Source organism: Sturnira hondurensis, unplaced genomic scaffold, assembly GCF_014824575.4.
Source record: "Sturnira hondurensis isolate 20B ecotype Veracruz unplaced genomic scaffold, ASM1482457v3 Scaffold0025370, whole genome shotgun sequence".
Taxonomy (NCBI): domain Eukaryota; kingdom Metazoa; phylum Chordata; class Mammalia; order Chiroptera; family Phyllostomidae; genus Sturnira; species Sturnira hondurensis.
The window spans coordinates 8,162,443-8,187,666 of NW_028098001.1; the positions used below are offsets into that span (position 1 = coordinate 8,162,443).

Here is a 25,224-nt window from a genome sequence, read left to right on the forward strand (position 1 = left end):
TTGAAGGCAACCACAAGGCTGAGGCCCCTGGTGAAAATGAGTTTGACAGCCCTGTATTAGACATTTGTGCATAAATGATAAATTCCTGTAACCAGTTAATTTCCAAAAGGGTTGCAAAATATTCCTAGTCCCAAGTGCAAAAAGGGCTATGGTTACTAGCAGACACATATAAAAGACTAAATTCTTTGTAAGAAGGATAAAGATGCCTATTTTTTTCTCTTACAGACACATACATATGTGTGTCTGAGGAAGCCTCAGTTTTACAACTTTAGCCAACATCAAGAGGAGATACAGATTCATAAATGTTTATTACTCTATTTTACAACTGAAATTGTCACAGCCTTTTAGATATTTCCACACACTTTCAAAGACTTTCCAAAATAATCCTTGGCTCTCCAGCTTTCAGCTGGGAGATAGAAGGCCAACCAAGTCACCCAGGATCTCACCCTGCAGACCGCTTCTGGCATCCAAACCAGATTCTTTTTTTAAAGATTTTATTTATTTATTTTTAGAGAGAGGAAGGGAAGGAGAAAGAGAGAGACATATGAGTATGTGGTTGCCTCTTGTGCACCCCCTGCTGGGGACCTAGCCTGCAACCCAGGCATGTGCCCCGACTGGGAATCGAACCGGCATCCCTTTGTTTCTCAGGCTGGTGCTCAATTCACTGAGCCACGCTAGCCAGGGCAACAAACCAGATTCTTTAGAATGCAAGACTCTGAAAGAAAAATTCTTTTAATCATTTAGTTCATTTTCACATAGTAGTTTTAATTTATAGGAACAAATTGTTTTAGTTTCTAATTTTAAAATAATAAAGACCTTTTAACCAATGCAGACGGGCAGGTAAACAGCCATCAAACCTTGACACATGAGCTCCAAAATTGAACACACCGGCCACTCTCTCATTAAAAAATTCAAGGGTGGGTAGTAACCGCATCAGAACATGAAAGCTGGGGACACACAAAAGATTTTAAAGCTACACTGGTTGTGACATTCTTTGATCCAGGAACTGTTTCTTTTTTACCTTGCAGTTTTATAAAGTGAGTATACCTTTTTTTTCTTGAGACCAAGACAAATAGTAAAGATAATTTCATCGGCAGTCAGAAAGACAAATATTCAGTGCCACAGGAAATGGCATGAATACATTGTTAACCCACAGTTGAGACAGACCATTGGTCCAACTAAACTAAGGTCTGCTGATGCTATAACAAAGATATGGGTAGCTCAAATGCCAGGAAATAAGAGAAAATAAACAAACAAAAGGGTCACACAAAAGGAGTCATCTAGATTGCTTGTTATTTCCTCTTCAACGAGATTGATACCCTGTCTTTGATAGTGAGATCAAAAACCAAAAACATATTCCAGTATTTCTGCCTCCACTACTGAAGGCAATAGAAAAGCTGTTTTAAAAACAAAACTAGAGTTAATCTATAACTGAGAGAAGTGAATATGAGATATTTATTACCAGCGGGTAAGATTCACTCAGAGGTCAAAAAGGCAAACTCAGGTTCTTGGGGACCATGAGACATGCATCTCAGACAACAAAGTATAGTTGACTCTCACAGTTGGGACCATAGCTGGGACCTATAGATCCATGCCAACCGGGCAAGGGAGACTAAGAAACAAAGGTCAGCATTAAAAAAGGTAACTTTATTTGCAATTCTATATTTTATATTTCAAAGAACTGGGCTCTCGATATAAGATATAGCAAATGTTCAAAATTTTACAAAACCTCCAAGTTTCAATTAGTCTGTTTAAATTCTTAATGGTAGAAAATAATAGTTACCTCCACACAAGTACTGTTTTCAAAGATCTTACGTATGTGTCGGTATCAGAATTTAGTTAAGGAGTCATCCACTTACAGGAAGGGGACTCGAGGCTTCCTCTATCTTACAGCCTGGAGGGAAATACGGTGTTCATGTGCACAAGTGCGTCCCTCTGTGTGCAGTTAGATAAAATGGCAGCTGGGTAAGATACCTGCTTTCCTTCTATAACATAATTGCACTTTTTGTTCAAAGTACTTCCTGTGTAAAGACTCACATCATAGCTCACACTGCACAGAGCTTTATTTAAATGACAATTATGTATTAAGACCTATCCTAAACTTTGGAAATATAGCAGTTAAAAGAATAGACCGTAGCTGGTGTAGCTCAATAGATTGAGTGCAGGCTGTGAACCAAAGTGTCGCCAGTTTGATTCCCAGTCAGGGCACATGCTTGGGTTGTGAGTCAGGTCTCCAGTGGGGGCTGCATGAGAAGCAACCACACACTGATGTTTCTCTCTCTCTCTTTCTCCTTCTCTTCCCCTCTCTCTAAAAATAAGTACATCTTTTAAAAGAAGAATAGAAAAAAAACCCTGCCCTCATCTTTGAAAACTGAGCCATGCTTTACTTATAACATCCCTCAACACATCTTGCTAATGTGTATGCGTAATAGATGCCAAGGAAGTTATTGCTAAATTGAATTGATTTTTTATTAGAAGTTGACTTCTAAATGAAGTTGCATTGTAGCACTGCTTTTGTATATGAGTATTTGGGAGCAATTATTTTATCAATCATATGTGAATTGTTTAAAACTATTTTTCATGAACACACAATACACTCATCAAGACTAATGTTGGTTAGAAGGAATTAGCTAAATTGTTAGCTACTAAAACATAGCTGTTGTAATCTCAGTCTTTAAACAATTTCCATTGCTGGGTCATTACAATTAAATATCCTCATATTTATTCATAGATACTTGAATCCTTCTTTTCAAATTAAATCATTAAGGACTTCTATATAGTGAAATTTATTAAGACCTTTTTTCCTCACCCACAGCTTGCTCAAAATGAATACCCAATTTTTTTCTCAGTCCCAAATATTGACAGAATTTCAAATCAGCCAACATTGGTCAAACTGTGGGCAACTCCAAGACAGGGGCTATCTCCTCAAAATGTCCAGCACAACCCCTGGCACCGAACAAAATCTCATTGTTAAATTGGACCAAACTTACTGCTTTTGACTAAGAATCCTGTCATCACACAACACTGCAACTGATTGCAGATTCTTTTCTTCAGAATCCATTTTAATACTGTCTAACTTATAGGATGACATGGGAACTTGAAAATAAACATATTTTATGTTATTCAGTTAGACTAAAAATTAAACACCTTTTAATTTTATTTTTTTAAAGATTTTATTGGTTTATCTTTAGAGGGGAAGGAGAGAGGGAGAGAAATATCAATGTATGGTTGCCTTTTGTGCGTCCCCTGCTGGGAAATGGCCTGCAACCCAGGCATGTGCCCTGACTGGGAATCGAACCTCGGTCCTCTGGTTTGCAGGCTTGTGCTCAAGCCACTGAGCTACATCAGCCAGGGCTAAACATTTTTTTAAACAGGAAAAATTCTTGAACACATTTCCTTTCAAGGCAACTCAAAAGTAGCTTCGGTTTTGTAATCTTGGTTTCCTAGATTATATCGGATGCCTCAGGTGGTTTCTTTTCTGTTTCTTTTTATTTGAGGAACAAACTCGAAACCTTCATAATAATTCCTTTGTTCTGTTTACTGTGGTAAACAACAGAACATCATTTCTATTTCCCCTAGATACCAAGCCATTCTTCCTCTTAATACAGGAAAAAGTACCTCCTGTCTAAAAATGTCTTGCACCAGCATTTCCTTGTAAAGAGAAGTCATTCTAAACATATGTAGTGGGATAAATGTCCATGTGTTCAGATGTGCAAGAAGCAATATTTCTATGTTATTTTATAACAAGATAACTTCCTTAAAGCCTCATTTCATATGATGAGATTTAATATAGTATTAGTCAACAGCCCTCCTAAAGTTAGGCATTTCAGGTAAAAAATAATAAAATTTAGTTGAAATATCAATCTAGGACTCCCCATCACCACTTTTTCTCCACACTAAGTATCTTCCAGGTTCCTGAGGCAGGGATTACTCAGGATCATGGTGTCAGGATGTGGCATTTGTCCATGCTGGAGGACGCATTGTCCAGGTCAGATTCTCTGTAAGTACTGAATTCCCTGTCTTAAGAACTGGACTCGCTGTTATCTCTACAGGCTGGATTCATTTCCCATACTAGTAACCTGTGGCCTTTGGATGTGGTCAGTTCCCCATACTGAGACCTGCTACATATACCATCCACACTGATCACCTCTACCCTGCTGCCCTCACGCCATGGTGAGGACCGGAACTCCAACAGTTTCCAGGCAAGAAGACACACCTCTCCTCTCTACCCACACCCAATGATGGCTCTATTGCTAATCTCAGTGGAGGGGCAAGAAACAGGGCTTTTTTTCAGAAATCATCAATAATCTCTAAGTATCTTGCTTACATTTCCAACAATTTTTGCCTCATCCCTGCCTTTTTGAATATTCATATAGGTTGGAAGACAGAATATTATTATTTATGACAAAAAAATTGATGACCCAAGAGCTCCACTTTTGAAAAACCAAAATTAAAGTTGTTAAAGTTAAAAATTATTGTCTCTATCTTGGCCTTCAAAAGAACATTTAAAAAATAAAAACACCAGTCTTTTCCTCAGTGCTACCTACAGAGGTGACAGCTATGGCTACCCTCAGAACCTCTCTTGAAACCCAAGATTGTTAAAAAAGAAGACCAAGAACTTCACCTGGCACTACTCAGACCAATATGTCAAAATGAAGCGGAACTGGCAGAAACCCAGAGGTACTGACAACAGGGGATTCAAGGGCCAGATCTGGATGCCCAACAGTGGTTATGGGAGCACCAAGAAAACAAAGCACACGCTGCCCAGTGGCTTTCAGAAGTTCCTGGTCCGCAGCATCAAGACACTTGAAGTGCTGCTGATGTGCAACAAATCTTACTGCGCTGAGATTGCTCACGTCCCCTCAAAGAATGGCAATGCCATTGTGGAAAGAGCCGCCCAGCTGGCCGTCAGAGTCACCAAATGCAATGCCAGGCTGTGCAGTGAAGAAAGTAAATAGACAGATTGTGTACACATTGTATTTGTGTTAATAAAGCCTCAAAATCCTGTCAAAATAAAATAAAATAAACACCAACCCCTAACCTTTCTCTCCTTCTGGACTTCCACAGTATCAGCCTACCTTGGAGACAACAATCTTACAATGTCCCAGCTACCTAGACTGTGGGAAAGTTGAGATACATGCATGGCTCAGGGTCCAGGCTATAAAAAGAAGCAAAGTAAGTTATTTCAAATACAGGAAGTTTAATACAGGCCATTAGTTAGTGTGAAAGGTGTTGAAAGTTAATAGAACAAAAAATAAGCTTTGAGATAACTCTAAGAGGCAGCCACCATCCCTAGGTCTTGGAGAACAAAAAAGAAAAGATAGGTGTTACCAGGTCCTAGAAGCTCAGAAGAGGTCTGATCAGTGAAGGGATGTTGCCAGAAGGTGCACAGACCTCAAGGGTGGGCCCTGCGTGGCTGGCACTAGTACCTCAGAGGGGACGCTGCAACCCAGTGCTTGAACTCCTGAGGAGGGTACTGCAGTGGCTGGCTCTCAAACCTCTGAGGAAGGCACTGCTGCTCGGATCTTGGATTCCTGACGTTGCTCATGCAACAACTGGTGCTCAGAGATCTAAGAAGCACTGTCCAGCTAATTTGGACTTTTGAGGGGCTGTGCATGCCTCCCAGTGGCACCACATCTCTGAAATGAGGCTTCTTCATGGGGGCCATTTTCCAGTACTCTGAGCAGGTGCCATACATCTGCTGCTTAGACCTGTGAGGGGACACCTTGCAGCTGCTACATGGCATACAAAAACAAACAAACAAACAAAAAACACCCCACAGTACTTGTCCACTGCTCCTGGAACTCCTGCTGGTAGAAGAATGTTTACAGGACTTGGGATCGGGATAAGTGTCCCTTCTCCCTTTCTCAGGCTTTCCTGTCTCCTGCCAGTTCCTCCCACTGCAGCTGCAAGGGAGACTTCTTGAAAATGTAGTTCACAGACTCAGCCTGGCATCACAGAGCCAAGTATAGAAGGGTGAGCGTGAGTTAAGAAATACTAGGTTAGCAGCCAGCTTATAAGTACAAAAGGAAACTGTATCACTGGAAAGAAGAACAATGAGGATACTTCAGAGTGTTGTAAAGGAGATACTTTTCAAGCAAATAGAGGTACCACAGAACCAGAGGTACCTAGACCCAGGCATTAGTTCTCCCATCTGCCTTCAATCAAAGAAGCATGTAATTTTTATTTTTATTAACAAAAGGTTGGAATTTAATGCCTTAAGCTATTAGATTGCTATTATTGTTAGACACTAAGTAGGCACCTTCATAGAATGAAACCTTGGAACAGGTTAAGTTTTACTGAAGAAACAAGGGGAGCAAAATTTTAACCTCTGCCCACTTGAGCAAGGCCTGCAATGGGAAACCTCAGGACCTCTGATCTGCATCATCTGCACCACAGCCTGGTGGGCAAAGCCAAATCAGAAGAGGCAGAATGGAGCCAAGCTGACCATCAACACAATTTTTATCTTACAGTTCTTTGGCCCTGACCAACTGGACATAGCCTGTTTACTTCCAGTGACAAACTGAGTTAAACTGTGGCTATTCTTGGGCCCCCACCTGATTTCTAGCTTCTTATTCAGGCTCTCACTGTACCTTCCTTTGTTCTTATTATGATTAATTTTAGGTCTCAACTTGGCTAGGCAATAGTACCCAGTTGTTTGGTCAAATAGTAGTCTGTATATGGCTGTATAAGCATGTCTTGGATGCATTTAACATTTCCAATCAGTAGACTTTGATTAAAACAGATGATCCTCCCATTATGCGAGTGGGCCTCATCTGATAGCTGAGGCTTTAAGAACAAAGATTGAGGTTTCCTGAAGAAGAAATTCCACCTCAAGACTGCTTGACTTTCAAGCTTGCTGTCCTGTGGAATTTAAATCCAAGACTGAAACATAAACTCTCCCCTGAGTCTCCAGACTGCCAGTGTGCCCCACAAATTTCATACTTAGCAGCCCCACAACTGTGTGAGCCAGTTCCTTAAAACAAATCTCTCTGTGTATGTACACATGTGTGTGTCTATCCTCTTGGTTCTGTTTCTCTAAAAACCCCAGGCCACAGACTCCTCACTCCCTCCTGTCGTCCCCCAATATTATTTCTAGTCATCTTTGGTTACCACTATTTGGGGCTTCCAAGTCTAGTTGTCAACACAGTTTCTGAAATACCCCTTGCTGGGTTAAGTATGTTTTGACTTGTTCTATATACTTCCCAAACACTTTCAAGGTTTCCAGCAGCCTTGACCAGCCTCCCATCCTCCTGAGTGACTAAAAATGGAAAGTCATTTATCATCTTCTGACTCCTAATCACCAAAATACGGCCTTCCTAGGGCCTTCGCATTCCAGCCGAAATTATTTATTTAGTTGCTGACAGCCTTCACACTGAGCAGCTGAGGCACTAGAGGTCTGTTGATAGGAGGGGATGGGGTCTGCACAGTAACCAGGCAGAGTGAGAATTGTGGCCATGGGCTTCACCTGCTGTCCCACTGACTATAGGGATATCTGTCATGGAGGAAAGGATTATGGGTTTATATATGTATTTTAGTATAACTCAAAAGATGAAAGTACTGTTCAAATGATGAAGTATCCAGCTATAAATAAATTGTTTTTTACTTTCCCTGAGAAAAGAAAAACAAGCCTTGGGTGTTTTCAGACTGATTACAAAGGTTTTGCTCTGAATTTTATTGAAGCAGATGCATTTAGCTGCTCTTTATGTGGCTAAAAGCCATGCTCACCCAAATCACTCATATCTTTCTGTCACTCTAATTGCTTCACAATTCACTTTTAGAAACTCTTAACAGCTTTCCTCTCCATTATGAAACAACACAGAGAGAGCCGAAGCTGGTGTTCAAGCACGCAGACTTCCCTACAAGCATCTCAGTGCCCAGACTGGGAAAGCTGAATATTTACTGAGCCTCATTTCTCCAAGGTCAGCAGAGACCTTTTGCTAACCAAATCCAATGACCTTTGATCTGTCCTTAGTCTATCTGACCTCTTCCACTCATTTCAAAAACATTTACTGAGGGTTTACTGGGTATCTGGCTCTATCTAGGTGCTAGGGACAAAGACACGGTTTCTGCTCCCAAATGAAGTAAAAGAAGGAGAGAGATTAAAATGTGTGTGGCAGTTCCAAAAATTACGTGAATTAAAGGTATGTGTGAAGCAGCACAGAAAACGCCCACCTTATTCAGACTGGGCTCTGGAAGGGTGGCTTGTGGAGGAGGTAGCAGAAAGTAATTCATAACACATAAGTAGGAACTAACTCATTGAATGAGGGGAAGAAAAGTGACCCAGGAGAACTTACTTATGTAAAAGCAGCAAAGCATGAAAGAGCAGGAAGCATTCCAAGAACTTCTAGAAGGCTGACTGGAGGAAAATGAGTGTGTGGGGAGTATAGACAGATAGGAGGCAGGGCAAAATGGGGTGTGGGGGAGGCCCCGAAAGATTTTAAAGGAGCACTCTAAGAGTAATATGGAAATAGACTGTTGTGAAAAAAAGGGGGGAAAGTAGGAAGATTCTTCAGGAAGTTATTAGAATAGCCCATGGGAGAAATGATGAGAACCTGAACTATGGAACTGGCTGACTCATCCTGCCATTAAATGAGATGCCACATGCAAGAACCCATCCAGCTGGTGAGAGGATTCCGTGTGACACTTTGAGAAGCAAAGTTTTTGCAGAGCAAACAGATACAAGGTTCCGGCTCGAATGTAGATATGGGAAATGAGTGTATGCATAGCAATTAAAGGAATTAGTATATTTAAAATCACCATAGAGTGTGAGTCAGAAGAACAATGACCTGAAGATGGAACTTTTAAAAGGAATGGCATTTCTTAGAAGCACAAAAGGTGATGAGCCTGAAGAACAAAGGAGCAGTCAAGAAGAGAAAATCCAAAGGATAGCAGTATCAAAGAAGCATTTAAAACTATTGACTACCGCCCTGACCACTTTGGCTGAGTTGATTGGCCGTCATCCGCAAAGCGAAAGGTCACTGGATTCAATTCCCAGTGAGGGCATGTTCACTGGTTACTAGTCCAGTCCCCAAATAGGGCACATATGAGAGGCAACTGATTGATGTTTCTCCTTCACATATTTCTCTTTCTCTTTCTCCCTCTCTTCCCCTCTCTCTAAATATAAATACAATCTTCTTAAAAAATAAAAAAATATAACTATTGACTGCCTAGGAGAGGATCTGTATAAAAGCTGATAGGCTGTGGGTAATGAAGGTAATAGTTTCAAATTATGTGCTTTGTTCTTTTGCCCTCTTGAGTCAGCCATATTTCATTTGAGGCATCGATTGCCTATGAACAATTACACTTGTTACCTAATAAATGGGAAGGAAGGACAAAAAGAAAGCTAGTTTTTTATACCTTACATATGATTGGATATGCAGCAAGCAGTAAACCTTGTTCAGCAGGTTGTCATCTTGAAAAAGAATAGGCTGAAGGACTTAGAATATAGGGCTTACTAACATGGAGGGCTACTCCATACTCCTACGGACAACCAGGACAGGAAAGGGAAGATATAACAAAGAAGAAATAAAAGAGCTATCTGGCTGTTTCTGGCTGGGGGAGGTGAGGGAGAAAGAGAATGGAAGGTGTCAATCTTGCACCTCCCATTTCCATTTCCTAGACTTCAGGGAGATGTTTGTTATATAAGTGAGGATAAGCTCAATGATAAAGATATAGGCTATTAGCCACCCACTGATTTTCTTATGGGCAACTCTGTGAAAAGAGCACCTTTCAAGTTGTCCCCTTCCCCCAAATACAACCTGGGTCACAGCCACAGCTCCTCAATGGTGCAATGTATACATAAAAAGAAAGGTTCAGAGGTTGAGCTTTCTCAAACCTCTTGGTCTCTGCATTTGTGCAGCTGAGGAATAATATGCCTGCCAAGGGGCTTGTGGGGCACACAGCACAGTGACCTTACAGAGTAGACTTAATAAACACTGGGGCAGCAGGATGGGCAAAGGCCAAGGCAGTCACTTAGGAGCAAAGTGAGGCTGGGTCAGCCGGGAGCACTGCTGAACCTTTGAAAAGAAAACAAAGTGACATTGGCTGTAGACTGCCTCTAACAGGGCCAGCAGCACTCACTCAGCCAAGAAACATTGCCCTGACAGCAGCAGATCACTACAAGCTTATATCCCAGGACAAGGAGGAGCCATAGAAGCCCTCCCCCAACATACCTGGATACCTCCTCTGGGGAAGAAGCAAGAGCTGGAGAAGGCCACCTGAACGACTGAATAAATATTTGTCCCAAGAAGAAACAAACAAACAAACAAAAAAGCTCTCCTAATATCATACTGACCTTTGTTTATCCCAGGTGACACATTCAGTCAATCTGTTCTCCTACTACACCATAGATAAAAGCTCAGGAAAAAGATGAAATTCATTGTAGATCAAATAAAGAATTTATATTTTTCTTCACATTAAAGTGTAAGCTCAATTTGCAACCTTGCTGTATAGGTAAAAATAGGAAATAACATTTTCCAAAGCCTATTCCACAGAACACTGATTTTTCATAATGTTGACAGATATTATGCAGGAAAAAATAATAATAAAATGTAAAATCTATGGTCACTTTACATTGGGCTAAAAATAAGCAAAAAGTGTTTAGCGCAAAATCTTCTAAGAGTATTTACTTTGCTTACAAAAATTCTGAATCTCCAAGAGAGAGCAAGAGAGTATGCCTCATTTCCCATGCATTTGTCCACAAAATTTGTTTCATTGAACACATCTCTGAAGACTTCTGGAAACACTTAATCTAAACACTAGCATTTAAAAATGAAGATGCCTTCAAATCTTTAGAACAGTTGGGATCAGGAGCCCTATAGTCCACTGTTTTCCCCTCTACTGTGGTTTGTCTGTCAGTTGGACTCGAGCTATTGCTAAACAGGGAAGTATAAGACTAGCACTGAGCAAAACGTTGAAGCTGTGCAGACTAACATTTTCTGAGCACAGAATTTCAGTTTCCTCCACTTTGGGCACATTTCCTCCTTCCCTCCTACCAGAGTTTTTGTTTGTTTATGTTAAAGTACCTCCATCATTTATGGACTGTGACAGTGGACCAACCACACAAGTTGCCTCCTCTTTTTCACGAGAATCAGAGGCAGTGTGGTGCGGTGGGTCAGAGCCTGAAGACAGACTGCCTGGGTTTGTCTGAATCCTGCTTCGACACTTCCTAGCTGAATGATGTTCTTGGAAACATTACTTAGCTTCCCTAAACCCAATGTCCTCATGTGCAAAGTAGACTAAATATTTTGTCCATGGACCATAGTTTGCCAACACTTGTTCTAGCGCATGTTTATGTGAGAAATGATAAGTAGGTTCTAAACTAAAAACAAAATCCAGGCTTCTTTTATACACAAGAAAGAATGGTCATAGCAATTTAGACTCTGTCTAATGTTCTCTTTACTAATTTACTAATTCTTAAACAATTAACTTTTTCTAAATATTTTAATGCTTATTACAAACACATCAAAAATATTAATTTATTAAATAAGATTTCCCCAGACATTTAGATATTGATTTAAAGTAACTTATTGTACTCCTTATAAGTCTGTAATATATCAGCCCCTAAAAATTCTTTAAACACCTTAAAATAATATACTGATGCAATGCTTCTAGAATTGACTAATACAGATATTGGAAAACTATTAGAAAATCACTTACTATATTGGTTTAAATATGTGTATTGCATCTCTTTTATTTTAATAGACATTTTCCTTTTTCTTATCCAACTACAAAGTTTCTCATTTACCCTGAGTGACAAGAGTACCTTCCTGACCAGGTAAAGCTGAAAATAGGGTTTCAAAGTCTGTAACTGGACCTAAAACCACACATCTCGTGTCATGTTCCTGTCTTGTTCTACCCAAGAACATCATCCGCTTGGATGTGTCCATTTTCATAGGCAGACTTCCATTGCATAAGAAACTGTCTAAATTATTAGCTCTAATTTTCTTTTTGTGACCTAAACTTTTCACCCAAAATGATGCATATTCTGAATATCCTGTATCTATAGAATAGCTTATATAGACCTACTTTGCAACTGTTTTTTTCTCCATATACTTCCTTCAACAATCCAGTCCTTCTCTGTTTTGTAACTACTGGTTGGAAAAGTAGAACTTTGAAGTCCAATAGGGCCTGGACACAAATTTTCCCTAGAATCCTTGGGCTTTGAATAAATATACATAGATCTGTAGAGAAAAGGAGGCAAAGCAATAATGTGGAGTCATTGTATCTGATGTGCCTACTTTCAAGATTAAATAAAAAAGAAAACACCAAGTAAAGACATAAAATTTTAAAATCTCTAGCTCATTTAATAAAATGAGACTTGGAGAATTTCATAATTTAAGTTCCTTATTTGGAAATTCATTCACACTCACACATGAAGAATAAGACCAACACGATTCATAACTTCTGTTTGATTTCTTTAAAGTTGTTTAGATATTATTTTAAGAGTCTGATTAGTGTGTCAGTGTGTGTGTGTGTGTGTGTGTGTGTGTGTGTGTGTCATGGATCCTCACAGAAAAACCTTTGAAGGCAAGAACCACATCTGCTACTTTTTATATCCTAAAAAAAGTTCTAAAATTCTGTGTTCACCAAGGAGTTAAATAAATGTTACTAAATGATTGGCCCTAAGGATCTCTTGGAAGTTTTTAATAGTTGACTTTAACAGCTTCGTTAACTGTCTGTATCCACAGAGTTGACATCAGCTTAGAATACATAAATCCTTCTGTTCTACAAGACCCATAAAAATATTGAAGTTCCAGTGGTGGGGTCTTAAATGTAAGCCATAAAGAAAATTATTTCTACCCTATGTGAGTATATCTGAATGTTCCTTCTTTCTTTTCAATCTAATAAAATATTTGTTAATAAGCCAATGGCATGAATTGAAATTTCCTGGGCCCCAAACAAATTTTGCTCAAAATGACCCAATCCTATTTTCTTGAAATTCTAGAGAACCTTGAACCTGAGCAAGGTTCTCTTGGACCTAAGCAAGTATATATGCCTTGTTCTCAAGCTTTATAATAATTAAATTTCTGAGTAATAACCAGAATATAGCATTTTAACTGCAAAGACACAGGCATACAAATGTATGTCTGCATTTTAGGTGAAATTTTTGCTTGGTAACTCTTAAAGAACTACACAAATTTCCAGCCTAATTGAAATAGTGACTTTCCCCTATTATTGCAGAAAATAGTAAGCTTCTTCACCTGTCATCAGAAAAACATCTCACTTGCCTTTCACCAAAATATCACAACCAATGAATAACATGAGTTTTAGTTCTGCAACATGGAAAGAGTTCTCCCACATAAAAGTTTTATATAATATTAAATTTATTTTTTCATCTGCCACATTGAAAAAGGGCTCCTTGCCAAAAGCATTCAGCTTAAAAGTCACAACTTTACCTCGCTATTTTTAAAGTTCTACCCAGAGGCAAATAACAACAGGAAAAAGAAATGAAACATAACATATCACAGTACAAACTACCATCCTTTGTGCGAAGCCACCTATGGAAGCATTGTTATGTGGACTCTTCACCATTTGTAACATCTAAGCGCATTCTACACACTAGGTCATAAACTCCTTCAAGCCAGGGTTTTATCCATATTTTATAATTTTGTGTCCTCACATTACCATCTTCTCTGGTAATTGTTGCAGAGACTCATACACTGTAGGCAGTGCTTAATAAATAGCCTTTGAAATGTCATTACATGGAATCACACTAAGCCAGCCACCAGCACAAGTATTAGTTTTGATATAGGAAGAGAAAGGGAAGGTTATGCCAACATTCCCCAAACTGTGTTTTCACATATTCTGCAGAAAAAGAAAGAATTTGGTAGTTTACCAGATTCAGTAAAATCCACATACTATATCATCTTAAAAATTCACATCCCGATGTGCATAAACTCCAAAAAGTCTTGTTGCAAACACTGTTTAACGTAATTTTATACAGCATTTCCCGAGTGTGGTTAATTTTATGTGTCAATTCCATTGGGCTGAAGGATGTCTACAAAGCTGGTAAAAAAATTTCTTGATGTGTCTGTAAGGTCAGTTCCAAAAAAGATTAGCATTTGGATTGGTGAACTTTTGGGGAAAATAAGTAAAGCAGATTGCCCTCCCCAATGTGGGTGGACCTCATCAAATTCCTTGATGCCAAATAGAACAAAAAGATGAAGGAAGAGCAATTTGCTCTCTGTTTGAGCTGGGACAGGCATTTTCACCAGTTCTCAGACATCAGCCCTCCTAGTTCTCAGGCCTTCAGACTCAGACTGGGGGTTATTCTATCAGTTGCCCCTACCCTCTTCCCAGTCCTCAGGCTTCTGGATTTCACTAAATCACACAATCATTTTCCCAGTTCTCCAGCTTGCAGAAGGCAGACTGTGGGAATTCTCAGCCTCCATAATCAAATGAGCCAATTTCCCTAATAAGTATCAGTTGTATATGTGTGTGTGCACACATGTGAGTATAATTCCATTGGTTCTATTTCTCTGGAAAACCCTAACGTAGTAAGCATATTTGATCATAGAGCCCTTTTCAGAAGATATGTACTAACATTTAGAAGAACATTAGTGTCCTGTGAAGCAAAATCTCAGAAATAGTCAGTTGTCCTGCTCAAAACAATAATCAAACTTGAGAGGGAAAGCCACAAGTTCCTGGACCCAAACAGACCATGAATTCTCCCATTATTGAATTTACGCGACCCTGTGCAAGTTACTTACCCAATGTAAGCTATAGTTTCCCCAAATGCGGACTAGGCAATAAGGCACCCTTCCTAGATTGCTGTTATCATGAAACAAGATAATGTACTTGTATAACAATGCTTGTCATACAATTTTTTTTTTGTTCTTCCTCATAGGGAGGACTTTCCATTCCCCTTCGGAGGATAGAACAAAGAAGGAAGTAGCACTCCCATTAGGTGAGCAGTAATTGATGGATGTGAGAAAATTAGGATCAATTAGGGTCAGTTCTCTTCTTCTAAAGTCAAGACAAAATTAAATACATTGAACAAAAGTCAGATGTGTTCAAAGATGTATAATAGTAAAAGCAAAAAGATGAGGGCTGGGGGAGACAGTTTCCTACCATAAACATGGAACAGTGAACTTCAGAAGACTATGCCTGAGGATTTTCAAACAGACAAAAAAGTACTTGTCTCTGACTTAAATTCTCTGAACATCCTGTACACTTCAGAGCAGGACAGGCTGAACATCAGGCTTTTCTAAGCAAACAGTAGAGATTTAGGCCTAATTCATCAACTGTGGAAATCTGGCCTAACCCAGATATTCAGTTTCTTTTCTGATAATATCGATGTGTGATAGGAATCTCTCAGTCCGTGACAAAGAACAGCCAGACTGAGAGAAAAAACTCAAAAACACTAACAGTGGAATGATAAATTAGAGAAATTTACTCACCAAACCTTTAACTCCTGCAGTAGACTTGCCAGCACATTACAGAGGGATTTAATTTAGTAGTTGCCCAACATATGGGCAATAATATGGTCTCAGCGGTTCACTGCTACTGGCATGGCAGAGGAGGAGGGAGAAATAATCCTACACTGACAGGCAAGTGGCTGCTCTCACAGCTCATCCACCCAAGGCTTTTTGCAAGAGGACACTAGATTTGTTTTCCTCTTTTTAAAATGTATTTAATTATTGTTCAAGTACAGTTTTCTGTCTTTTACTCCCATCCCAGCCCACCCCACCAGTGCTCCCCTCCTCTCTCCCATCCCCGCCCCGCCTTAGTTTTTGTCCATGTGTCCTTTATACTTGTTCCTGTGAATCCTTCCCCCTTTCCCCTGAAATTCTCTCCCCTCTCCCCTCTGGTCCCTGTCAGCCTGTTCTGTATTTCAGAGGACATTAGATATTTTTAAACTACAGTGTCATTGCAGCTAAAGAAATTGAACATTTTCCATTTTCTGGTAAATAGGCATTAGTTTGTTTCAGAGTCTGATGATGAATAAGTGATAGAAGTCATAATCCAATGCTCTAATTCTTTTATCCCATTTCTTATGGAGAAGGATATGTGCTGCTTGTGATATATACAGTGGAATATTAGAAGGCCAAAACATTAATAGTATTCTAACTCTCCTCTTTTTGAGAAGGCACACATCCAAACAATTTGCTTTCATTTTCAGAATCTTCGTTCTGCACAGTATATGAGGAGGGACCTAAGAATTCTGTATAAAGGCAGCAAAACAGACCCTAAACATATACGCATGGGAAGGTTGGAGCAACAGATTCTTTCTCCAACCACACTGCAAATTGCTCAGGCCTGTGACTCTATCTTGATTACCATCCAGAACACTGTCACCACCATGACTTACCTGCATAATTCTCAGTATCCAGCAGTAATTCATAATTATTGACCAATGTATTGATATTTTTCCATTTTGCAGACTCTGTTTGCATGGTCACTAGAAAAAAAGTACAATAAAATCAAGCACAACAAAAGCATGATACTTTTTCTTTGTGCTCGTTGTCTTTACTATATACAATAGTGCCTCTTCACAATAAATTATGTAGAAAATACTAAAAATAAAGTTCAAATAGTGAGTGTTCCAAATTCTGACTGAGACCAAAAGACTTTAAAAATGTGCAGGCATATTGAAAGAAATATATTGCTGACAAAATCAATGGGGAAAATGTAGAAGGTGAGATATTTATACACTAACAACTCATAAAAGAATAAAAAATAAATTAGTCGACCAAATTTCCAAAGAGATATCTGAAAAAAGTATAACCTATTTATCATATATTTTATTTTGAATAACACAAATATCATATGGTCTCACTTATATTTGAAATCTAAAAAAAAACTAAACGAAGAAACAAACAAAACATACATCATCCTGATGTTTGCAAGCATTTTAAATTACTGAACCTGGACTTCCAAGTTAACAGGGTGACAGATTCTACCTCGTAAAGGAAGTCTGAGAGGCTTCCTTTTAACTTCCTTATAAAATACCCTTGAAGACACGAAAATGTGAAAGCAAGTTTGGGGACCAAACAATAAGAAAAATTCTTAGAAAATCCTGGTGGAATTCCCACTAAGTGCATCATTAGTCGAGGTGGACTGAGAAGTACACTTTTGAATGACATATCACCTACTCCATTGTCTGAAACAAAAGAAAAAGGCCAACCAACACTCAGCAAACCAGTGCTGAAGACAAAAGTAAAAAGTCAAGAAAAAAGACCAAAAGAAGAAAATAATGAGATAATACCTGTGGAGAGTAGAGAACAAAAATCAAGATAAGAATTATAAATGTTCTAATAAAAGGAAAAATAATGGAACAGAAATGAAAAATCAAATAGAAGAAAACTCCTCAGTTGAAAAAAAATACATGAGCTTAAGTGTTCTTGGGGTCCCAGAAAAAAATAAGCAAATGCCAACATTAAATGTGTTCATGTGAAAAATATCATAATTTCAAAAATTAAAAAAAAACTTTATAAGAATCTGGGGGAAAATCTCTGGCCTCCCGTTTCTCTCTGACCCTAAACATACCAGAAGACAGTAGAACAATCAGTTTACTGAATGATGGGATGAAACAGCTGTGACCTAGGATTTTTATTTCCATCTGTGGCAGCAACAGAAAGACTTTCTCAAATGAGTAAGGACCAAAAAAGACACGCCTGTAATACGCTCTGTGTTAAATTTAAATAAGACAAGATTCTCAAGCTCTTTGTTTAAATAAGTAATACACAATTATTTTATTTTACATCAACCATGTGAAATGAGGGAAATAATAATGATCACAAAGATTTCACAAAGGTTTATGCCTTTTAGAAAAAAAGTAATGCTTACATCAAAAGTATTACCAAGGCAACACATTATTAAGTAATATAACCAATTAAAATTACTAACTTTTTGGAGATCAAGGGTTACTGTCAACAATAGTTAATAGCCATCTCTGAAGCCCACATATCTTATAAAAGTCCTTATCTTGAATTAATATAAGCAATAATACTTTTGTTTTTCCCTTTAAATGTAGGGAAAGAGGAAACAAACATTTCCTTCTTACATAGTGCTGTCTTCTTTGATTCGTGATTGGAAAAGTCCATTGTTTCAAGACTACATGTGCCAATACCACTAACAATAAAAGGAACAGACCTCTGAAGTTTAAAGTGTGTCTTATGAAATAGAAAGGACAAGATAATATTATAAGCATCAGAATATGGAGCATATGTTTTGCATCTCACTTTTCCAAGAACACTAATAAGATTTACTCCAGCAATCTGAAGAATGAATCAATCTAGGGTGGATTTCTGCGTTACATTCCTGGCTTCCTTAAGTCGCTTAAGTTCTCTCAGCCTCACTTTCTTCCTCTGGGTATATAATTGAACCTGTATCATTAGATTCCAATGAGAATCAAATGAGATAGTACAGGTAAACTAGTTAACACAGTGTGTGCTACATAATAAGCACATAACGATAAATGTTTTAATATAATCAATTATTGGATAATATGTTTTTCTTATAAAGAAATATATTTGCAACAGTTATCCATTGCATCATTACAAATTATCCCCAAAATGTAGTGGCTTGAAACAAAAAGCATTTATCTCACAGGAGCTTCTGGAGGTCAGGAATCCAGAAGCAACTTACCTGGGTTTTTCTGGCTCTGTATGAGGTTACAATCAAAATGTTGGTTGGGGATGCAGACATGTGAAGGTCGATAGGCCTGGAGGCTCTACTTTCAAGAAGACCCACTCACATGGCTGCTGGATGAAAGCCTTGGTTTCATATTTGGCTAAGGGCAGAACACCTTGGCTCCCAGCATATGTGGGCTTCTGCCTGTGACATGTCAGCTAACTTTACTCCGAGTGTGCCTCCGAGAGAAAGAAAGAAGCCACAGTGCCTTTCATGACCTAATCTCTGAAGTCCCCATCACCACTTCTGCTTTTCTCTGTTATTCCGAAGCACATCACTGTCCTTTCACACTCAAGGGGAGGTGAACTAGGCTCCACTTCTTGAAGATTAAATAATTTGCAGAAATATTCCAAACTGCCATAATTCTATTCATGTATTATATGCATGTAGCTCTAAGAAACTGAAAGACAAAATATAAAAATCCTTTTATACTGAGATATAACTGACATGTATATAACATTGTGTAAGTTTAAGGCATAACATGTGTTGATTTGAAACATTTATATATTGTAATATGATTACCATCTCAGCCTTGGCTAACACAGCTATTATGTCACATAATTATCATTTCTTTCTTGGGTTGAAAATATTTAAGATCTAGTCTCTTAGCACCTTTGAAGTATGTAATACAGCATCGTTGACTACACTGTGCCTTAGATCCCCAGAACTCATGGATCTTCTGACCGCAAGTTTGCATTCTTTGACCATCATCTCCCCAACTTCCCCAGCTCACCCTCACAGCACCTGATAACCACCATTCTGTTTCATGTTTTAAAATTCTGCTTACAAGGAAAACTAATAAAATATATGGAAATAGGCAGGAAAATGTTTTGAAATATGTTTACAATGTTTATTCTAAAAAGTTTCTATAAATTATGATAAAAATAATATAAAGCTATAAAATAATATCCTAAATTTATAACCCCAAATTATTTGAACATATAGAAGATGTTAGATAAGAATTATAATGAGAAAGCATACTGCATTTATTGCTGTGTATAGGAAAAAGTTACAGTTCTGAGATTGATTTTGATGACTGGCAAAATATAAATTCAAATATATATCTGATAAACTAAAATTCAGCCACTAGTAAAATTTTTCTTATAATGTTTTCTGATCATAAAAGAAAAATACCCTCGATGTAGACATAGAAAATTTTATAAATACCAAAATGGTAAAGAAAAAAATCTATAAACTTATCACCTATTAAAAGCCATTTGATTTGTTTCTTTCAGGTAATTACTTGTGTGTGTGTGTGTATGTGTGTGTGTGTGTGATATAAAACATACAAAGTATAATAATATGTATTTCTCCAATATGCTACATAGAATAATATTATACACATATCATATTTTTTTCTTTAATATTTTATAAGCTTTGTCCAGTGTCTTTAAATCTTTTAAAAATTATTTTTAAAGAATGAAGACTATCACATCACATGCATTGTCATAATTAACTTAAAATTCTACTATTGAATATTTTTAAAGATTTTATTTATTTATTTTCAGAGAGAGGGAGAGAAACATGGATATGAAAGAGAACATCAATCAGTTATTTCTTACACATGCCCTAACCAGGGACTGAGCTCACAATCCAATGTACCTCAACTGTGTATTAAATTGGGGACCTTTCACTTTGTAGAACAATGTCCAACTGACTGAGCCACACCAGTCAAGTATTTGGTTTTCAATTTGTGTTAATATGAATAGGAAATATATAATTTATATGTTTCAAATAACTAATTATTTTTATTTGAATAAAATCCTAGAAGAAGAATTTCAGAAAAGTGGTCAGTAAGTGAGTGGATCAAAAAACTATGGTACATTTACACAATGGAATACTATGCAGCAGAAAGAAAGGACACCTACCCTTCATAGTGAAAGACAAATACTATACGATCTCACCTATAAGTGAGACTTAATCAACAAAACAAACAAGCAAGCAACTATAACCAGAGGCATTCAAATAAAGAACAAACTGACAGTAACCAGAGGGGGAGGGAGAGGGGAATAACAGGGCGGGGAAATGGGGAAGGGTCATCAAGAAATTTGTAAAAAGGACCCATGGATACAGCCAAAGGTGGGTAGGATTGAGGGTGGGAGGTGAAGGTGGGTGGGGTGAGGGACAGTGGTGGCAGGAAAATGGAGATAACTGTACTTGAACAACAATAAAAAAACTTAAAGAAACAGAATTTCAGAAGAGTGAGAACATGTTTAGAGACCTTAATTAGTACTGCAAAACTACACTTAAAAAGTTGTGTCAACTGATAAATACCCAAGCAGTGTTGGAAAGTTCTTATTTCTCCAGATCAAAACCACAATGAGACAGCACCCCACACCTGTTAGAATCGCTACTATCAAAAACAGAAAGTAACAGTGTGGTAAGGACATGGGTAACAGGGAGCCCTGTGTACTGTTGTTGAGAATGTAAATTGGTGCTGTCACTATGAAAAATAGTGGCTGCACCAATGAAGTTTCCTCAAAAAATTAAGAACAGAACAATCATATGACCCAGTAATTCTATTTTTGTATATTTATCTAAAGCAAATGAAAATATTAATTCAAAAGGATATATGCAACCCCATGTTCACTGTAGCATTATTTATAATTGCCAAGTTATGAAAACAACCTAAGTGGCTATCAGTGGATGAATGGATAAAGAAAATGTATATACACAAAATGGAATGTTATTCTGCCATAAAAAAAAAGTCTTACCATTTGCAACAATGGGGATAGACCTCGAGAGCATTATGCTGAGTGAAATAAGTCAGACAGAGAAAGACAAATACAGTATGTTCTCATTTATATGTGGAATCTAAAAAAACAAAAACAAAAAACCAAACCTAAGCTCATAAGCACAAAGAACAAATTGGTGGGGATATGGAGGATGGGCAAAACAGGGATGGGTCCCAAACCCACGGGTGGTGGATATAAAACAGAGGACTATCTCAGGAACAAGGGATTCCGGCCCATCACCAGACCACCCAGCCCAGGGTTCCAGTTCCAGGAAGATAAGTCCCCATAACTTCTGGCAGTAAAAACCAGGGAGGTTAGATCAGTGAAAGAAACTATGGGATCTCAGGTGTCTCCTCCTTGAGGGCCCTGCACATGGACTTATTCAGACTCACCTCCTCTGGGCTCTAGCACCAAAGTAGCATCGTGAAGGAGAGCAGTGGCATACTAGGAGAAATTGAAGTATCTGGTATCAGCGTGAAAGCTGGACAACAGCTTTCTCCTGGACAGAGCTGCAGACAGCAGTCATTGTTCCTTTTCTGAGCCCTCCCTCACACAGAGCCACAGTGCAGTGGTACCATCAACCTGGTTCACAGGATGAACCAATGCCGAGTGACCTCAAGCTGGCATTAATAGCAGCCATCTACAGATCATTTTACAACTTATGCCAAGGGGCTCCAGATAGAACACAAGTGAAGGCTGACATTAGCCTGTACCACCTGGGATATCCCAAGGTTGTACACCCAGGGAACAGTTACAGGCCACATCAGAGAACTATCACCCAACCACATCCAGAAGCTATGGAGGGAGGTAGTGGCTGGTCAGGGGTCATAGCCAATCCTACCAGCTATCTGGACTAGGTAAAGCCCTCCCATTGACCTGCTGACAACAATCAAGACTCAACTACAAGGAGAGAATACTCAGTTCACATGGAGGGCACAATCAAGTACCCAGCTTGATGGATATGGGAGGCTGTGCCACTGGACCCTACAAACACCTACTCATTAGGTCATGCTAACCAAGACAGGGAGTCATAGCAGCTCTACCTAAACATGGAAACAAACACAGGGAGGCTGCCAAAATGAGGAGACCAAGAAACATGGCCCAAATGAAAGAATAGATCAAAATTTCAGAAAAATACTAACCAAGATGAAGATAAGCAATCTGTCAAATGCAGAGTTCAAAACACTGGTTATAAGGATGCTCAAGGAATTCAGTGGCTACTTCAACAGCATAAAAATGATAGAATCAGAAATGAAGGAGACACTAATTCAAATAAAGAATAATTTACAGGAAAACAACAGAAAAGTGGATGAAGCCAAGAATCAAATCAATGATTTGGAACACAAGGAAGCAAAACAACCAATCCAAACAACAAGAAGAAAAAATCTAAAAAATAAGGTTAGTTTAAGCAGCCTCTGGGACAACTTCAAGTGTTCCAACACTTGCTTCATAGTGATGCAAGAAGAGAAAGAGCTAGAAACTGAAAATGTGTCTAAAAAAATAGTGAAATAACCCTGGCTGGTGTAGCTCAGCGGATTGAGCACGGGCCCGCAAACCACAAAATCATGGTTTGATTCCCAGTCAGGGCACATGCCTGGGTTGCAGGCCAGTTCCCAGCAGGGGACGCGTGAGAAGCAACCATACATTGATATTTCTCTCCTTCTCTCCTTCCCTTCCCTTCTAAATATAAATAAATAAAATCTTAGGAAAAAAATTTAAAAATAGTGAAATAAAAATTCCTTAATTTGCTGAAGAAAATAGACATGTACAAGGTTAGGAAGCACAGAGGGTCACAATGCAAAGGGGCCTACTCCAAGATACGTCATAATTAAAATACCAAAGATTAAAGATAAAGAGAGAATTTTAAAAGCAGCAAGAGAAAAGAAGATAATTTCTCAACAGAAACTTTGCTGGCTACAAAGGATTGGCAAGAAATATTCAAAGTTATAAAAATCACGGACCTACTGTCAAGATGGCCCTACCAGCAAAGACATCATTTAGAAGCAAAGGGCAGATAAAGAGCTTCCCAGACAAGAAAAAACTAAAGGAATCATCATCACCAAACCACTATTATATGAAATGATAAAGAGACTTATTTGAAAAAAAGAAGATCAAAACTGTGAACAATAAAATGTCAGTAAATGCATATCTATCAGCAACAAACTAAGCAAATAAAACAGAGACAGAATCATGGATACAGAGTGTTTTGATGGTTGACAGATAGAAGGCATAGGGGAATGGGTGAAATGGTGAGGGGATTAAGTAGTATAAATAGATAGTTATAGAATAGTTGTGGGGATATAAAGTACAGTATAGGAAATGGAGTTGCCAAAGAACTTACCATATTTTGCTGTGTATAATGTGGAGTTTTTTACCCAAATTTTTGAGGGAAAAATGAAGATGTACATTATACATGGGTATAATGACTACATACCATGGGTATAATAATTCTATGTATAAAGCACACAAAAATGTGGGTGCCCATTACACATAGCAAAATATGATTCTTGCAGGACCCATGGACATGAGCAAAGGAGGGGGGATCACCATAGGGACTGGGGATATTGGGTGGATGGGTGCCAAGGGGGGAAAATTTGAACGACTGTAATAGCATAAGCAAAAAATACAATTTGATCATTTTATTGTAAAATACTCAACATACAAATAAATAAATAACCAACCACATGGTGGAGGGAACTCTGGAAAATGTGGTTCTAGCTTAGCTAAATTGACAAGTACTAAGTTACTACTGTGCCCACATCTCTGACGTTGTACTGGACTTCAATCACAATGTGTTTCTGCTCTTTGAATATATAACAATTTGTTTCTACCTCAGGGACTTTGTGTTTGGTGCCCTTTTTGCCTGAAGTGCTCTTTCTCCAGTTACTACCTGGCTGCTTCTAATCATTCAATTCTGTACTCATACATCACCTCTTCCCCCATAGAATCTATCTCTTGTTACTGGTTACTCTCTATAGTGAACATTTTTAGTTGCTTGGCCAGCATCAATTTCCCCTCTCCCCTTACTAACAGTACATAGATCTTTTTCCAGGGATCGACACTCTCCCATGCAGCATCTCACTCTCACCTCCAAGAAAGGTCCCTGACTGGTTTAAACTGATCAGAAGATTGTATTCCCAACCTCAGTCACTAATACAGACATGAAAAAGAAACCTAACTAATCATAGTACCTTTTATCAGAATACTATGATGGAAGTCCTGCCAAATATGAACAAGGACTCACAGGACTCTGCCTTTGGCTAACAGGCATCCTCCAAACCTGAGGGCACCAAGCCCGAAGATGAAGGCAACTGCTTGGACGACAGAGCAGAAGAGTGAGACAACTGGGTTGATGTTGGCACTGTTAATCTCTTGGAAAAACCAATGCCCAAACCTTCCTTACTTTTATTTTTCAGCTACATGAACCAATAAATCTCTACATTGTTTAAGCTACTTTGATGGGACTTTTGTTACTTATTGAGGTAAAATTGATGTATAACATTGTTTTTTATTAAACAAATATCATCATAAATGATGCAACCCTATCATATTAAACTGTTTTATTTTTGTCAAAGAAAGTCCTGCTATCTGTAATTATCTTGTTTTCCCTACTTTACATTTTTTTCCTTTTTTAGTTCACTTCCTCCATTGGATTAGTGCTGAGGTGACTTCAGCACACCTCAGAAGTAAAAAACACCTAAGGAATTAATGAGTAAAACGGATCTAGATAAAGTCTTTTCTTTCTATGGAATGTAAAATACAGACAGGTACCAATGGTGCTGTCAAACAATGGCATGTTTTAATTCAGTTGGGCCCCCAATCCCCAACTTGCCTTGCTTTTGTTCTGCCT

General features: G+C 38.4%; 1 protein-coding gene across 1 annotated transcript; it reads left to right on the forward strand.

Moving 5' to 3' along the window:
* Positions 1–24: 24 nt before the first annotated feature.
* On the forward strand, positions 25–4,958 carry LOC118982382 (60S ribosomal protein L32-like; the record flags this gene model as incomplete). The annotated part of the gene is made up of 2 exons (XM_037039445.1): positions 25–36; positions 4,590–4,958. Coding segments are annotated over 2 exons (381 nt in total), but the record flags the coding sequence as incomplete, so codon positions are not given.
* Positions 4,959–25,224: the final 20,266 nt, after the last annotated feature.